Source organism: Podarcis tiliguerta, assembly GCF_965153285.1.
Source record: "Podarcis tiliguerta genome assembly, chromosome: 1".
NCBI classification, from domain to species: Eukaryota; Metazoa; Chordata; class Lepidosauria; order Squamata; family Lacertidae; genus Podarcis; species Podarcis tiliguerta.
In genome coordinates, this window is record NC_139534.1 from 40,739,228 (window position 1) to 40,758,373 (window position 19,146).

Below are 19,146 nucleotides of genomic sequence, written 5' to 3' on the forward strand. Positions count from 1 at the left end.
GCCTTTTTCAATTGTTGGGTGTGGCCCAGCAACTCACTTGGGCTAAGACAGTTTATGTGTACAGTGGTACGTCGGGTTACATTCGCTTCAGGTTACATATGCTTCAGGTTACAGACTCCGCTAACCCAGAAATAGTACCTCGGGTTAAGAACTTTGCTTCAGGATGAGAACAGAAATCATGCTCCGGCGGCAGCAGGAGGCCCCATTAGCTAAAGTGTTGCTTCAGGTTAAGAACAGTTTCAGGTTAAGAACAGACCTCCGGAACGAATTAAGTACGTAACCCAAGGTACTACTATATGTCTACAAATACATCAAGCCACTCCTGTGCACTTGCCTGTTTCCCGGGTAGGCATGCTTATGGCTTCAGTTCAGCCTTGCAGATAAATCCATAATAGATATTACACTACATGAATTTGTATTTGGACATAATGCCAGCCTTTGAGAAGTCATGTTCTGTGTGCGAGCTGGGAGTAATCCAAGCACATATGTGTTGGGATGTATATTGTGCTGCTTTTGCAAAATGCAGCTTTGAAGAAGAAACAAATTGAGAGGTTTGGTTCTCATTTTTGAGAGAGAAAGAGAAACATGAGGGGGGAAATTGGGCAGTGGTTCACTGCATCATGTAAAGAAGGAGTTGGAAGGAATAGAAAGCGCTTTAAAAAGGTTGATTAAGTTGCCATTGTGGATTGGAGAAAAGGAAAGCGTTCAGATTCAATGTTTAAAGAAACAAGTTATTAGAATTTTCTTCTTTTTTTAAAAAAAAAAACCATTAAGGAAAAGCAGCAGATTACTTCACCTACTTGTGCAAAAATAGTTTTCTGCAGTATGTTTCTCTTTAGCAGTTGCTTTCTGATTTTTTTATAGAAGCAGTGCAATAGTTGAAAATAATTATTTGGACCTTGTCAGAACATGTAGTCAAATGTGTTTGCCATCTGGTTTTAATGAAAGTTGGGCCATTATGTCTACAGTAATTTTTTAAAAAGTTAATCTAATGCACATTTTGGGTGATGCCTTGAACATTAGGGACTTATGAAAAGGGTGATACCTCATTTTGTCCTTTTTATTCATGTCTGGAAAATGTTGCAGCTTTGTAATAATTTTAAATCGTTGATGTAATTCTGTCTGACTAAGGCTTAGCAGATCTGTTTCAGTTTTCGTTAGCATTGGTGAAACTTGAAATTGGATTAGAACTTGTTACTCCGTTTCATCGTTTTTCTGTTTTTCCGCCTCAAGTGTTTCAAGAGTGTAGTGGTGTATCCCTTTTACCACAGATCCCTGTTTCAGAGTAATTTGTTTTCAACAGCTTAATCCAATGCATGTTTGCTAGAAAGTAAGTCACAATGTGTTCAGTGAGGCTGACACTATCTGTTAAGTGTGTTTAGGATTTTCTGTCTAAACTACTTAGAGAAGACAACATCTCCCCTTCATGGAAGAGCAGTGGTTACCTCTAACCATTCCCAAACTTATTCATATCAACAGAATTACCTCTGAGATTCATGGTAATCTTCACATAGAACTTCCTTAGAGTCATCTTATCCTTTTAAAAGCTTAAATGAATCTGCAGAACCTAAAAGAATTATTCTGAAGAGAGTCCAACCTCAGCGTATAATATGGTAGTTGTATAGCTGTGAAGATATTCAGAAAGTGAAAAATTAACAAAACAGACACAGCCTGGAATAGGAAGACACTAAGGAAGGAGACAGAGAGAGAGAGAGAGAAAGAAAGAGAAAACCTTAGTGTGAAAAGAGCAGACATCTACGGTACTACACAAGGTAGTTGTGCTTCCAAACAGAAAGAACCAACTCCAGTACCTGAAGCAGTGGTTTTCAACTAACACAGATATTAATAGTTTACAAGATTGCTTGCCTTATTAAAAAGGCAACATTATTTATTATTTATAAAATGTGCATACCACTTAGCATAAAGAGAAATCTCTAAGCGGCTATCGTAAAATGTAATTTAAAAAGTCAATATAAATTCATATAAAATGCAGGAATCAAATAAAATCTTAAAAGCTAAGGAAAAATGGAATAAAACTGAGCAGCGCGGACCATGGCATGGGGGATGAGTTGGGCTTTCGTTGTGAAACGGAGCAGCATTCACAAACGGCATCCCTAGGGCAGAGAGTGGGATGGCTTGTAGCCATCTGGGTTTCCCCACCACTCTAATGGATATCCCCTCCTCTCATTTTCTGACCACGACATGCAATCTTTGTATGCACAGTACTTCATATTCTCTCTATCCCCCACCACAGACTCCTTAACTTGCGTACCTTATATAAAACAATACAGTACTCAACTCACCATTCATTCATCCTGCTCCACCTATTCTATTCCCTCCTCTAAAGCACTGGTCAGATTATTCAAAGGGGTAGAACTATGTGTGTGTGTGTATGTGTGTGAAACAGTAAACCCTCATACCCAGGGAGAGGTACCATGCATAATGTATTGCTGTCATCCAAATGGGAGGTTAAGAAAACATGCGCCCAGACTTCATATCCAGTACCAAGTCAGAGACGGTGAACTGACTGAAGCTGGGAAAAGGCATTCCTTGCCACCAAGGCCACCAAGGTTTCATTTCTGCCACGAATGCTTTGTAAATAGCTTTCCTTGTAAATGTACATAAAATCTACAGAGTAGCTTTGTTGCATCAAAATGGCTATTGTTCCCCCTTCCCATGAATAGAATAGCTAACCAAGTAATGTATTGCCTGCAGATCGTGTGTTGATTCGAATAAAGGACTTGACAGCAGAGAAAGCCGATGACGTCGTCTGGGTTCGTGGGAGGATTCATACCAGCAGAGCAAAAGGTAAGCTTAGCTCTTCCAAGATTGCCATAGATAAGCCTTTCTCAACTGGGTGCCATCCAGATGTTGCTGGACCACAACTCCATCAACCCTGATCATTGGCCACGGTGGCTGGGATTGATGGGAGTTGTGGTCCAAAATTATATTGAGGGCACCAGGTTGGGGAAGGCTGTCCTAGACTGTTTATGCACCATTTATTTATTTAGATGGTTTATGTACTGCCCACAGCTTACGACAAATCAAACTATCTGTGGATCTGTCCTTATTAAAGGTCCATGAAAATAACACTGTTCTTTAAAAACATTTTTTTATGGGTCAGGAAGGGTCAAGTTTTCTCCCCTTGTCCTGATGAACTACAGTGGTACCTCGGGTTACATACGCTTCAGGTTTATGCGCTTCAGGTTACAGACTCCGCTAACCCAGAAATAGTACCTTGGATTAAGAACTTTGCTTCAGGATGAGAACAGAAATTGTGCTCCGGCGGCGTGGCAGCAGCAGGAGGCCCCATTAGCTTAAGTGGTGCTTCAGGTTAAGAACAGTTTCAGGTTAAGAATGGACCTCTGGAACGAATTAAGTACGTAACCAGAGGTGGCACTGTACTCTGAATAGCACTTAGGGATTTTGCAAGAAAATATTCCAGCCTGCTACGTCAATGATATCTGTGTCAAGGATATCTAGATATCTCCCTGGCAGGAAAATGGGGTGGAAGGGTACCCAGCAACAAGCTGAAGGCCTTCACTTAGTTCTCTCAGTTTGCAGCCTGAAATGATAGCTAGGCTGTTTACTCAGGAGTAGATTGCTAGGAGATGGCCCCAGACTGCTTGCTTGGAAATAGTTGCATGTGTTTAAAGGTGCTCTATATTCTCGCTGTCTGTGTCTTTCCCTCCTGGATTTTTATGGAATGTTAACACTCTTGAGAACGGTTTGCCACAAATGCAGTAGCCAAAACTTTTTATTTCTCTTTTCCATATTGCAAAATACATGTGCCTGTCTTTCTGCGTTAGTTCTTTTTCTATAGTTAAACATGGTAGAAAAAGACCTACAGGTAAATACAGTGCTTTAAAGAAGGCTGTATAATGAAATACTTACTTTTAAATGCCTCTAAAGTTATAAAGCACTATTCTGAAGTAAAATTTTAAACCATTGCCGAAGTATCAGTCATCAGGCATACTAGAATTTCTCTTTTCAAGTTGGATAATCGGAATAAAGCTAGTTTGTGTTACTTCCTAAGTTTTAAAGGAAATGGGAAACCCTGGAACGAATTGGCCTTTCATGTAGCCCCAAACAAAATATGCCAGCTCATTATTTTTTTAAAAAAAATTTGTTCTTACAGTGGCCTCAAAGAAATCCTTATCTAAGCTTGAGCTCCATGGCATGGCTTGTTCAGACAGAACCACCTGCCTGTCATTTTTCTTCACTGTGGGAGCACCACTTCTCTTGGGGATCACTTTCCATTGCACAAGTTTAAATATGCTTTGACCTCTTCAGGTGACGTGCAAGTCTGACAGATGTTCCATTTGTTTGAACTTCACTCACCTCATAGTTGAGAAACTGTACATTTAAAGAAAAAAGGCTTTCCGGAACAAAATATGACAATAGCTTGAGGAACTGGAGTTGAACTCTGCTCCCCAAAATCTTTGACATGCTTGATAGAAATGCTTCTTGTATTGGGCATAAATAGGGAGAAAAGAAAGGTTAGTTACTAAATCGGGTCAGTTACCTATTTCACTATAGTTTCATTCTTGTTCTGGGGGCATAAACGTTAAACGTTTATTTTAACGGTCCCAGGGATTTTTGGGTCTGTGTGTGTGATTTTCATAATAATAACAATAATAATAATATACAGTCGTACCTTGGTTTTCGAACAGCTTGGTTCTCGAACGTTTTGGCTCCCGAACGCTGCAAACCCGGAAGTGACTGTTCCGGTATGCAAATTATTTTGGGAAGCTGAATGTCCAGTGGGGCTTACGTGGCTTGCAATTGGCTGCAGGAGCTACCTGCAGCCAATCAGAAGCTGCACTTTGGTTTCCAAACGTTTTGGAAGTCGAACCGACTGTACTAGCAAATGTTGATAGTGGCCTGAACGGGTGTGCCAGCTTTAACTTGCATATATGTGTTTGAAAAATGGGAAAATATGTAATCTTATGCAGCCATGAAGCTCATCTGGGGTGGTTGGCATGCACACACAGGTGCCAACATTCACTCAGAGTTAGATAGTTGAAAGAGCTGCACTGGCTAGTTTATGGTTTTAGTATACAAAGCCCTAAGCAGCTCAGGACCAAGTTATCCAAGGGAGCATATAGACCACCCTTTCTCGTGTACAGACCAGCCTTTCTCCTGTACAGACCAGCCTATTTGCTGTGATCTGCGGAGGGGGTCTGTTAACAGTACCATGGCCTGTAGAAGTGCACCTTACACTGGTGCAGGGAAGATCTCTCTTCAGCAGGACACCTCCTTTGTGGAATGACCTGCCCATAGAGACCAGGTAGGCTTCAACTCTGTGATGTTTTTGCTGACAAATGAAAACATACCTGTTCATCTGGGTAATTCCCTGACCATTAATTCCTGTTCCTCAACATTCCTGGCCTCTGTGATTCATACTTTTAACTTTACAGTGGTACCTCAGGTTACATACGCTTCAGGTTACATACGCTTCAGGTTACAGACTCCGCTAACCCAGAAATAGTACCTCGGGTTAAGAACTTTGTTTCAGGATGAGAACAGAAATCGGGCAGTTGCAGCGTGGCAGCAGGAGGCCCCATTAGCTAAAGTGATGCTTCAGGTTAAGAACAGTTTCAGGTTAAGAACGGACCTCCGGAACGAATAAAGTACGTAACCAGAGGTACCACTGTATTTTATTGATCTGGTTTTAGTGCTGCATATTGCTGTTTCACTTGTTTGCGAACCACCTTGATAATTCTCAAAATGAAGGTTGGTATAGAAGAAAGGAATAAATATATTTCTTAAAAAGGTGACCTTATTTTATTTCAGAATTACCCCCCCCCCCTTCTACTTCAAAATGAGATTCCTGCATTGCAGGCGGTTGGACTATATGATCTTCATGGTCCCTCCCAACTATGATTCTATAATTCTCAGTAGAATTAAGAACAAGCCAACAACTTGGACAGTGACCCGTGTTCATATGCCGGGCTAAACCAGGAGTGGGTAGCCTCCCCAGCCCCACTTGAGGGACCATAATCCCACACCAGTGGTAGGCAGAGCCAGAGCAGATGGTGGGTGGAGCTAGGGACAAGTTTCTAGATTAACTAATCCAGAGTAAAGTCCACCCTGCTTCAATTTTCACCGTGGTTACCTTACATTAGAATTCTTGCTCCTGTGTGGTTAACTTGGAAGTAAAGCCTACTGAGTTTGATTCAGTTGCACTCAAATATACAGAGCATTTTATCTTTAGAACAACAGACCAATAAACCCCCTGTTGTGGAAAGCAAATGAAAGTAACGCCTTTCTGACTTTAGTGTGCTGCACACAGGTGCATATATGACAGAAGCATACAAATTTGATCTTGGAAAGTTGAGGGGGAAAAGTTCTATAGGGAAGAAGCAGGGAGAGGGAGTTTATTTTTTATAAAATGAACTACTTCCAATTATACTAAAACTGCATGAAGGAAGGGGAAACACAGTAAGTAGCCAGGAAAAAATAAGTAGGAAACAAACACAAATGAAGGAACTCTATGGGGATGGAAGGATGGGAGCAGCACAAGGCATCTTCAGGAGGCTATAGGGGCTGCCTAAAATGAGACGGGATTCAGATTTCCCTCCTGTGCGCTGATGTGAAAAGTTTAGTTTCATATGAATGAGACCAGGCAAGCTTCAGGTTTGTGGTCTCCCCCACTTTTGCGTCATGATTGTAAGGAGGGAGTTTTCAAAAGCTTTCGCTTCTACTTTTGCCTAACCACAGCCTGCCACGTTATCCAAACCGTGGTTAATTTTAATTTGTTTCAGACAAATTAACTCTTGCACAGTTGTAGAAATGCATAATACCGCATGGTGCGTTCAGATTCTCCTAAAAAGCCAGAGATCTTTCTGAGAATTCTCCCAAAGTTTGGAAAGACCCAACTGCCCCAGCCCCTTTGTATTTGTTTCCCTCTCGCACCCCTCCCTCGCCAGATTTGCAAATTGTGACAGGAGGGATTCAAAATGTACAACACCAATGCTGCCTAAATTTCCAGATCATTTTTGGGCCTGCTTGAAACCACCATTGTCCAGAGGAGCACTGGTAAATTCATTGTTAAAATAAAATTTAAAAACCCACCAGAGAAATGAATCCGAGTGAATAAAGTGCTACACTTCACAGCGTCACATGCTCTGAGCACAGTCTGGAGTCATTGGTATGGCTCAGAAGGAACAGATCCCCCCTTAACTATGCAAATGAGGGTTTTTTTCCCCTACTGGTCAGTGAATTATATATATATTTATATTTATATTTTATATATATATATATATATATATATATATATATATATATATATATATATATATGTGTGTGTGTGTGTGTGTGTGTGTGTGTAGTGGGAAATTAGTATGCTGGAACAGTTTAACCAGCCTTCAGCTTTAGGCTGGACTACCGGTCTCCCTTATTTCCATTCTCTTTCAGATTTATATGTTTGTAAAAGGGTGGGAAATGGGCAGGTGAGAAGACTGGTGCTGAGGGCTTGTCTTGGGATGGGTAGAAAATTTCTGAATGGGCAAGTTGGTTTCCTTATGCCCCTTTCTGAAAATCTTTCTATCCCTCGTACCGCGTCATGATAAAAGAATCACTCAAGAGTTTGAAAATGTATTAACGTATACAGCTGAGAGCCTTTCTGCAAGCTTGAGCATAACAAGATATCATACTGTGCAATAATAATACTTGTTGGGGAGCCATGGGTTAGTTGCTATCTCTCAGGTTAACTGTGAGAAAATATGGAGATAAACTCATTTGTACTTCTCCGAGGTGCTTGGTATAAGGTTGGGATTAGAAAGTGACACGTCTGATTAGGAGTTGTACTGCGTAAGGCAGAGAGATGACGAATTTCCCTGTCTGCCTTATGTTAGCCGCAATATTTGGCCCAAACCGCTAACTTGTAGGAATCCAAGCTGTCAAACTAAAAGTGAGATGTGTGATTCAGGTTCCGTTGGTGGCAAGCATTGGAGGAACTGATATGAGTCTCGGTAGAAGCCCACTCGCCAGTTCATTGCAACATTAATGTTATGAGTCAGAAAGCTGTTTCAAAAGGTGTTGAGCTGCATATGGAAAATTCATCTTGTCTGTTTTGCAGAATCGCAAAAGAGTGAGAGTGTGTTTTAAACAATAGTCATTTTAATCAGGAATGGCCATGATCTCTGACACAGATACTTGGCAGAATACCACATATATATTTCTGAGTTAAATAAACAGAGGTATTTAACCAGGTTTCATAATAGGTTTCCTTCCATTCCCCCCCCCCCCCGAAAAGAGAAAATGTGAACAATCCTGAGAGACAGAAAAAGAACACATTCTCAGCCAGTGGAGGAGTGGAGCATACAGGCAAGGACTAACTTCTCCTGAAATAGGTGTCAAAAACACTTCTTGGAAAAACCAATTAGTGGATCCTGGAAGGGGAGGTAAAGGTAAAGGGACCCCTGACCATTAGGTCCAGTCGTGGCCGACTCTGGGGTTGCGGCACTCATCTCGCTTTATTGGCCGAGGGAGCCGGCGTACAGCTTCCGGGTCATGTGGCCAGCATGACTAAGCTGCTTCTGGCGAACCAGAGCAGCGCACGGGAACACCGTTTACCTTCCCGTCGGAGCAGTACCTATTTATCTACTTGCACTTTGACGTGCTTTTGAACTGCTAGGTGCGCAGGAGCAGGGACCGAGCAACGGGAGCTCACCCCGTCATGGGGCTTCGAACCGCCGACCTTCTGATCAGCAAGTCCTAGGCTCTGTGGTTTAACCCACAGCGCCACCCGCGTCCCATAAGGGGAGGTAGCCTCCTTATAAGGGGAGTCAAACCTCCAGCCTTGACTCTAGCAAGCAAGCCTAAGACCCTTTAGTCTGTATCTTACACAGGAGCTAGAGTGCATCCTCCTTCTCCTAGTAGGCTCTAATATCCAAGGGGGAAGCACCACATTCAGAGGGCAAGCGACTGATCCCATTCTTCCTGGAATCACTCAGATTGCATCTGCAGCAGTGAGACACAGAAGGGACCAGTGATGTAGCTCCCAACTACCTCTGTGTCACAGTGCCTTCAGGCTCCAATGCTCTCTCTTTCTCTCCCATTCCCCCCCACTAGTCACTGACAGGCAGGAGCAATCAGAGTAAAAGGCTGAATAAGACCTTCCAGGGGAAGATAACAGGAGAAAGGTGGTGAGGCATCCTGAGACGGATGAAAGCAAGTTTTGCAATACGGATGCTGGAGGCATCCTGAGAAGGATGAAAGCAAGTTTTGCAATAAGTCCTCTCAATCTTTTTATCCATCTGTTGCAGAGAGTTGGGGGAACCCCCAGAGCAGATTTGGGAGTGGGGTGGGAGGAAGTGAGGAAGCAGAATCCTGCTGCTGTGAGCAAAAGCCATTCCGCCAGTGCAGTTACCCTTTAATTTACAGCGCAATCCTTTGCATGTCTACTCAAAAGGAAATACCATTGAGTTAAGTGGCATTTACGTCTTGGGTATATGTGTATAGGATTGCAGCCATAGAGATGCCCACAAAATTTTATTTATATTTGCACCCACTTCACAAAGACAACTGTTATAAAATAAGGATAAGTTGTTTGATCATTTCAAGTTTCCTAAATACATAGGCTGCAATCCAAAGAGCTTATTTGGTGGTGGTGTTTTTTTAAAAAAATTAAATTATTTGGATCTATGAAAAGGTTATTGTGAGTAAAAAAATCTGTGCCAAAGGATGCACATGTCTGCCTGTAGGCTTTGCTTTGTGAGTGTTTAAAAGTCTGGCTTAATTTTAAAGTAGTAGAACATATTTTTGTATTCATTCAGAACGATCCCAAGTAACTTGCCCTGAATACACCTGCATTGTTCCTTCCTCTTTCTTTTCAGGAAAACAGTGTTTCTTAGTCCTACGTCAGCAGCAGTTTAATGTCCAGGCTCTGGTGGCTGTGGGAGACCATGCAAGTAAGCAGATGGTAAAGTTTGCTGCCAAGTAAGTAAGCAATTATATCCTGTTGTCACAGTAAACAATGGTGGGAACCCAGGCTCCCAGTGGTTGGGACCATTTTCGCACATTAACATCAATGCCACGTTTGTTTTTAAAATGTAGTTATTTAAATTGTCAGCTCACTATAGTGTTGAATGCATTACACTTACAAAGACAAAATGGAACACAGCCTTGAAATTCATTCTGAACTGCTGGGGGAGCATTCTGTCTCTGCAGACAGCTCCTATTTACTTTCAAGCTGGCTAACAAAAAGGTTGGCAGGCTGAACTTGGACACATTATTTTGTCGGATGTTTGTGTGTGCATGTGAACACAGGCTCGATCTTTTTTTATTTTATTTTACTTAAGCATGAGATCTTTACTGTGTAACGTATTCTGCCTCATTTAAATGCAAAGTGCAAATTGAAGGTATTTAGAAGTTCAGCAGTGCATTTTTTCTCTCTCCAAAAGACAGAAAGGGTTAGGAACCTAATTTGCACTCTTGTAATCTTCATTACTGGAACGAAAACTTGTTCTGTGTAGCATTCCCGCCCCCCCTTCCTCCCCCGATTGTAATTGGCTCTGTTTCTATTTTAGCAAGAAGCATTATGGTCAAGGCAAGGGTTTGCCTTCTCTCCACAGGCGCCTTTAAGATTGTGGCCTGAGTTGATGGGTGCCTGGGTTACCAAAGCAATTTGGGAATGAGGGCAGAAAGGAAGGTACCCTGGAAACAAGCTAGGCAACAGAACTAGATTGTGGCACCAGAGCAGGCTTCCAGTTCTGATCTTAGAACTCTCTCTACGTCTGGGCCTTGCATTGTGTATAAAGTTACACTACTGAGAGTGGGTGGCTTATCCTTTACACCTTTTAGTTTTGAGACCACTGATTGGTTTGATCCCTTACACACCTATGTGGCAAAGTGGCCTTTACAAGAACGGAACATGCTTCTGTGTCTAGCTTTTGACTTGGTACATCCAGGCTTTAAATTATGAGTCTACCTTAGTATGGAGAACTCAAGATACTTCTGTTCTGTTTCTCGACATAGCTTTCGTGGCTCAGGGGTGGGCCCTAAATGCATGCCAGAAGGTGTAGACAGTTCTGATGGGGTGGAGAGGAAAGTGATGCATTGTTCTCCTTAGAAAAGTTTTTAAAAGGGCCAAACAGTTCTGGAAATTAAGTTCAAGGCCATAGGGAGCAGCACAGTCAGTATCACATTAGCTTAATAGTATTTAGAGCATGTGTAACATGTTCTGTAATTATTTTAGTGTCTTTGAGATTCAATTTTTTTCCTAGTTCCTGGAGAACATAATTAGAGAAATGTGGGTTTTCTCTTTATTTGGTCTTCCTAAATGGTGCCCTCGCTTTGGCTCCAACTGTGTCATGAGTCCTTGATTGACCTTCCTAATGGTTTCAGCTCTGCTCTGCACCAGGCATATCCTATTGTATCCTCTGTTCATGCCTTCATACTGAAGGTTTTTTCCCCTAACAAAGCCATGCATTTTGCCTCTAATTGTCAATTTGTCATCTCCGTCTCCCTTAGACAACTGCTCCCTAGGCAACTGGTTGCGCTCCCCAGTTCTTTTTTGGCCTTAATTTGGAGTGTTCCCCACTTAACACTATACACTTTGAATTAGCCAGTGTAAAGAATCAAATCAAATCAAAATCCTACTGACTTGTAGTGATTACCAAAAAAAGTTGATGCCAATCTTGATTGCTCACTCTAACCTCTCACCACCTTTTGTAAAAGAAAAAGAAGCTTGAATCAAAAGGAGTCTGTCCAAAGAGGAAGGCATGCTAATGAACCCAAACCCCCTTCACATCACATCTGGCTGCTTCACCCTTTTATTTCTTTACAGCTTTCTATAAAATAGAGGAGAAAATAGTAATGTATACAACTCTGCATTTGGAGTGGATTTAAGCATTTATCCCTGTTCGAATGCTGCCGATATTTCTTTTGTGTATATGAACGAATGACCTTGCCTTCATTTCACATGATCTGGCTCTCCTACCCATTTCATGGGATCTATCCGAACACAGTTTTGAACACCTGGCTGTATATGAGAGGCATCTGCAGTTTTCGAGCATCTTAGGTTCATACTGCTTCTGCTTCTTCTTGTACATAGCCAAACAAGTATAGTTCTCCTTTTCTCAGTGTTAGCACAGAGCTGAGAACTTTCGTAATGGGGAGAACTATTGATATGAAATGTTTACCTGAAAATACTCCAGCTTTCATGCCAGAAGCTCTTACTCTGAGCGATGCGTTTCTGCTACTTAGTCATTAGAAGAAACATTTTCTTGATCAAGCTGAAAACATTTAACATGCTACTATTGACTTTGAAGTGCCAGCAGAGTGACACTGCTTAACTCAGTGATGGCCAGACTTGGCCCTCTAGCTGTTTTGGGACTACAATTCCCATCATCCCTGACCACTGGTCCTGTTAGCTGAGGATGATGGGAGTTGTAGTCCCCAAACAGCTGGAGGGCCAAGTTTGGCCATCACTGGAATGTAATGTGTAAGGAACAGTGCAGAACCTAGCCATGCTTAAACCCAAGACACTGAGATCTAGTGAGCATGTGGCAAAACATGTTACATTTGTTTTTCCACCAAACCTGTGCAAGAAGGGAAGATTTCATTTCAGAATAATCTCTCCTCTCCTCCCACCACATGCTGTTCTGTGCATAACATCCCATATAGTTTAGCAAGCTGAGAAATGAGTCGGGTTGGTGCCTCCCCAAGCCTCTTTTTTACTCCTGCTTCAGTGAGCTGGTTCTGGTTAGTGTAAACTACAGCTCATTTTAACCCTGAAAAGATTTTGAACCGGTTTTGAACGCACTACATGATCCTCATTAGTAAACGCACATTAAAACGGCAATGCTTTATTTTGGACATAACAGGGAGTTGTAGTTTAAACCAACGGAGATTGATGTGCCGAAGCAGACGCACATGGTTGTGAATGCTACATATGAAAGGGCCCACTAGAGGAAAGCTTCCTGCAGAGCTCCACTTTCTTGCCAGTCAAGCTGAGCTCTTCTGTATCAGTGACCATGGAGCAGTCATGTCAAAGCCACTCCCCGCCCGCCCCCCGCAACCTTCACTGAATTTACTGGCACAGTTAAAATGTTGAAGGTTTAGTGCTACCTTTCTTAAGAGGTGGCATCAATCGATTGCTCTCTTTGTTAGCCTTGCTACTGCTGAGTTACAGTAAATAGGATATTGGGGAAGGGAGCAAAGGATTGCCAATTGTAGCTCGATATATAAGGTAGCAGGAACTGATCTCAAGTAGCAAAAGTTGACATGTTCATTTAGCATGGATTAGTTTCCTAGAGTTTTTACTGTTAACCAGCCTATTGGGTTGGATAGTAAATAACATTCAGCATAGCCTAATAGAACTGTCCTTCCAGTAACTGCAAAATAGACCTTTGTTGTATATTTTTAAATAGTAAGCAAGTTAACTTGTCGTGAAATGGGTCGCCAGTACTACAGTTTCTTTATACATATATTAGTAAATTTTTTCATTGTTCATTGCAAATGAAACTATAAACTCAAACAACAATATTGGAACTTGAGTCATGTAAAAGTGTGTTCAGCTTCAGCAAATAGAGCTCAAATTCATGAATACCAAGGTGTTTTATGAGACTTGACTCAAGCAATGGGTACTTTTGAATAAAAGGATTGAGGGGAAAAAACCAAGAAAACTATTGTTGTAAAAGTCTTTGGCCATAAGCAGTTAGTTACATGGCATAAACTAGCCATTGATTTAAATTACTGACCCATGAAACTTGTTTGATAGGCCTGCATGAGCTCACTTAGAAGTGGTAAGTTCTTGTCATGATTGAAGTTCTGTTCTTGTCATGATTGAAGAGGTCCTCCCTGGAGCATCAATAATAGATCTTAGTGTCTCATTTTGAAAAGAATATATGCTCATCAGTTTGCAATTATGTCGTATTTCAGAGCCCTAAATAAGTTAATGTCAGATTTTGGATAGAACGTAGCCCAGAACCAAATCATTAAATGAAAATGGACAGATGAGGACAAACTGAAATTAATATGGTGGTGCACTTTAGGTCAAAAATTGGTAACCTACATATGACTAAAGCCCAATTACGGGATGCCACATCTTGCATGTGCCCTTGGAGTTGACCACATTTGAGAGCAAAAGGAGGCAATATGGTCAGAACAGATCTTTTTGTTGAATCAGGCTCAGGGATGCTGTTATTGTTTAATTCAAAACAACTAAAAAAGCACTTAAGTGTCAGCTAAAGAAAAATAACCTTCGTGAACTTTCTGCAGTATGGAAAGCTTTCTATCAAGAAACCTGATTGAAAGTGATTCATTACTAAGCGGTGGCTGTGGGTTTGATCTTGCAATACAAAGTTGTTGAAAGAAGTTTGCTCAAATGCAACCAGACTGCACAATCAATGTGGTTAAAGCAGAAAGTCTTGACTAATACTTGGATAGCTGAGCTTGAACGTTGCCATGTGCAGAAACTGAGTGTTGTTGGCTTTGATGACATAAAACTGTTTACCAGTGGAAATTTAGGTTATCCAGTTTAAGTTCCTGAAAGGGATGCAATGCAAGCACACTTGCGTATTTATTCAGCCTCATGACCTAAATAATTTGACCACTTGGAATAACGTGCCTTCATGGTCTAGTTTGAAATCAAGTGATAGGTTGCTCCTCATAACTTTTTTTTTTTAAAAAAAAATCTAATTTGGACAAATCCCACATTGAAGCAGGCTTCTTTCGGCAGATTTGGGGCTTGTTTTAGATAAAGTACCCAAAGCAAGAACCTCTAGTGGGACTGGGCTGTTTCAGGAGTGTTAAAAGAATACTGCAGACAGTGTGCCTGGAAAAATTGAATCCCCCATCTCGCTCCACTTGCCATATACAAAAAACACCAAGGTGGGGAGAAGGAAGAAAGGGAGCTCGTGTGATTGGCATGTCTAACTTCTCTTGGATGGAATGATTTCCCCAGGGATCTCCAATCACAGGGCTTAGGGGTGTTAATATATATTTTTAAAATCCACATTAATCGTAAATGGAGGAGACGCAAACCTTTATTTTTCTGAGTTGGAATTTAACTTTGGACCCTGATAAGCCTCTAAATTGTTTCAGTCCAGTCTAGGGGTCTGCACAACCACTTGATTTGGTTCAGAAGCCAATTTGGAGTGTTGGAGAAGAGCCCATTTGAAATGGGCTCTTCTCTAAAACACCAAATTATGTTCTAAACCAAATCATGTGGTTGTGCAGGCCCCTAGTACCTACAGACAGTGATAGAGTGGGATAAAAATGCATGCTCTGTTTTGAGTGGAGTAGATCAAATAGGTATGAACCAGGGGACACATTGCATGTAAACCTTTTCCTATGACACTATAGGTGACTATATAGAATAGCCATACATGCAGATTTTATACTATTTTCTTCTTCAAAAGATATTTCAGAGGTAGGAAAAACACATGGTGTGACTGCTTCCCACACTACATAATAGTAGTAGTAGTAGTAGTAATAATAATAATAATAATAATAAATTTATTATTTATACCCCGCCCATCTGGCTGGGTTTCCCCCAGCCACTCTGGGTGGCTGCCAACAAAATACTAAAATACAATAATTCACTAGACACTCTTGTATGCTGTTGACATATAGTTTTTGAGCAGTCAGCTGGAAACAATGATATTAATGCCTGTCCCCGGGTGCAAAGATTCCCGTATATATTTACTTGGAAGTAAGCTGCGTTCAGCCAAAGTTCCACTTTTCTTTGCTACTGACCTTTGTAGTTCCTCTGTGCTTCTTTGTTTTCTGTTTGCTCAGGGGCATTCCTAAACTGACTCTTAAATCATTAGTTCCTGGTACACAATCGTTCCTAATTTCCTTTGAGTCCAGAACAGTTATTTCTTGGAGTTTTTTAAAAAAGAAAAAAGATCACAGTTGTGATCTTGCTTTTCTGACTGCCCTGATTCTTGGGCAGGTTTGGGTTGACTTATGTTGTCTACTTTTATGTTTATTAGTTTTCCCACAGCCTACCAGTGTATCTTAAATTTACAAAGCAGAAGTGCATTCTTAAGATCTCTTTAGGGTAGGCGTAATAGTTCTTTGTTAAGTGATCCTAAGTATATATTGTGGTTTAGAATATATAGAAGAAGTGCCATGTTATACTGTATATGCTAGCCAAGTTAAAACACATTGATGTGTTGCCACTGTATAAGGTTGAGGTTTACATGTTCCACCATTCTTTGAAGGAGTTTAGGCAGCCCGTTGGAAACTGACAAGTGACCTGCAGTTCACTTTCTACTTACCTCTATTCTTTCCTATCCCTGCATGGAGACACAGACTGACTTCTTAATTCTGACCCTAGGTGGGAGTTGGTTGACACTGGATTTTTTATACTTGTTTTTGTAATCCTGGTTATCCTGTTTTGACTTTTCATTGACACATTACTAAGTGCTACAAAGTATGCATGGGAGAATACACAAATTCAACCAAGGCCCTCGTGTACCATAGATTTGAAGCAAATGATAAGATGTAGGTAATCATTTTGTCACTATTACTATACCTATTCTGGCATGTTAATGTTCATGACCATGAGCTGCTAGAAGTGCCCTGTTCAAATCTTCCCACAGTCCTAAATTCCCCAGGAAGATTTAGAGCAAACCACACAGTCTCCTAAGCCTTTAACAAAAGTTTAATTTCCCAGAATTAGGGAAGATCCTATGTTCAAACAAGCATGGAATCTCCCAGTTTGGAATCTGGCTTCTACCTGTGGTAAAGGAAGAAAGCTTTCGCTTGATAATTTCCCATTGAGAATCATGGGTGGGTAAATAGCAGCAGGGCAGACCCTCAAGACCCCCCAGATTCTGAGTACAGATGACCATGAGATTATGAGAGACCACGTATTAGCTCTAAAATACTTTTCATTGATTTATACAGCTCTGCTTTTAAAAACCAGTCAAGTGTGCTTTTTCTGACTACTGGAGAAGCAGAATTTTATACTTTTTGTTCATCTATATAGCACTTACAAACTATTAACTCCTGTACAATAAGACCCTGGCCTCTGTTGATACTCTGATCTGTGTTCTTAGGCTTCTTGTTCAGAGTTGTAGTCTGCCCATTAGTGCTCTTTTACGTTCTCTCATTCTTGCTAGATCATTACTGGGGTTGGACGAGCCAACAGCTGGCAACGCTGTACAGTTCAACCTTTCTCTCCCTCTTCCTCGTGACCTCTGTCTGTCTTGACAATGGTTGGGCCTATACAAACATTAACTACCATGAAACCTTTCAGCCACCACTATTTTCAGCCATAGGCTTGTTGGTATGAAACATTGAAGACAACAGCTGGAGTAAATGGTATGAGGGGTAGGGAAAGGGCACTTCACCAGGATTGGATTTTTTCTCTTGATGCTCCTGATAAGTATATAAGTACCTTCTTAAGGGTTCCGTTGCTTCAGTTTGGCAACTACTGGGCTTGGGAAAACTACTGCACCTCTGCTGAGAAATCATCACCTTATAATATAAGCAGTTTGAGAGAAACCTTGACCTTTACAAAAATCAAGGTTTTTGATTTTAGTATGCCAACACCTACCATCACAAATGGGAAACAGAGGATCAGTGAGTCGCTTGTAGGGACTGCTTGAATGAGTAAAGGAGAGGAGGGTGGAATTAAAATCAGCAGACTCTATTATTTCAAATCCTTTCGATGTCCTTATTAGGAGCAGGCATTAATGGCTTTGACAGAAACCTTCTGTTTCAGTGAGGCTTGGCAGATCAAGAAATGACAATGATCTTTAACAGTCTTCATGGGAAGTTTTAATTTGCATGGTGTGATTTAATGGTTGACCAGAGAACTCAGATTTAAACATCTCATTCTCGTTTCCTGATGTTGCTGACATACCACTGGGTCGAGTGTTTGCCTTTTAAAGTAGGTGGGATTAAAGAATTTGGAACCTCATCAAGGCTTATTTACTTGAATATTGTGCGGTGTCTGTTTCCTCTTAATCTGTTATTTGAGTCTCTGCAGTCTTGGGTTTTCTTCTACACCCTCCCTGGCTCCTGGACAAACAGCTAGCTATTATAGCCAGATGTGTGTTAATGTCAGGTCCATCTGACACCATGGCTGTGTCCCTTCCTGATCTTATTAAAGTCATCCCATTGCAAACTTGAAGAACAGTTATGTGGTATGGATCTGTCTGTGAAAACTGTTTGGAAGCTTTGTCTGGTACAGGATACTATCGCCTACCCCTGTAGAGAAATAGTGAGGTGGGCGCATAGTCGATTGATGTGGTTAGCATGCAATCTACCTACATTGCCTCTCTCCAATTTCCACTGATCCCCCCTGCCCTCAGGAGAAGCATTTCAGGGAGCTCTGGATGTTGCAGTTCATAATGTACCTACATAAATGTTGGAGACAAGCCAGTAGGTTGGACTGAGACATCACAGTTAAGATTCAGATAAACCATAGTCTGGTATAACAGGAATGAGCATGCCATACTCCAGGCTCGTGCACTCCCTTCTATTCTGGTGCAGGCATGATGATTTGTTTGGAAATCTTTCCTTCTTTTCTAGATCAACTGATCTAGAAAAACAAGCTAGCTTGTTTTTGTGAGCATAGTTAATATTAACCACAGTATATATTTTTCGGATGACACATTGATGTATTTTTGCTCAAAATTCAAAGCAGAAACTTCCAATCTCATGCCAGAGGAGAAGGGAAATGTCTGTGAAGCAGTGGCCAGGGGGTGGGGGAGAAAAGGGTAGGATATTTATTGTAACACTAAACCAAACATAGCCCAAAGAGGCGCCTGGTTCAGAAGCACAGACATCCACCAGTGCAGTGTATTGGGCTTTGAGTTTGATCATGGAAGGGTCAAATCCTTACTCGGCCATGATGTTCACAAAGAACTTGAGTAAATCTGTCCACTGGATTTTTTCAGCCAATAGTGGTTAAAGCAAAAGAAATATAAATACACCCCTTTTCGTTGGAAAAGTGCTGTCAGAATGAAATGCATCTAAAAATATGAGATGCTAGGGTAAAATATATTAATGCACTGGTAATTTTATCTTTCAATCCCCTTTTTAAAATGAAGCTTCTGACTTTTTTGACTGAAGAGAAGCCTTGTGTCTCTACCCTACAGATAACTTTGAGATTTTTTTGTTACTAAGAAGAAAAGCAGCCTTAGCATTTTTCTACTATTGCTTTCCCATGCAATGACT

At 41.1% G+C, this 19,146-nt stretch overlaps 1 protein-coding gene across 2 annotated transcripts in view; it reads left to right on the forward strand.

Annotated features, from left to right (window-relative positions):
- DARS1 (aspartyl-tRNA synthetase 1) overlaps positions 1-19,146 on the forward strand; it is a 276,033-nt gene that overhangs the window by 232,887 nt on the left and 24,000 nt on the right. For both annotated transcript variants that reach the window (XM_083410335.1, XM_083410334.1), the window contains 2 exons: positions 2,716-2,808; positions 9,843-9,945. In XM_083410335.1, coding sequence (XP_083266461.1) covers positions 2,716-2,808; positions 9,843-9,945 — 196 coding nt within the window. The remainder of the gene's footprint in view (positions 1-2,715; positions 2,809-9,842; positions 9,946-19,146) is intronic.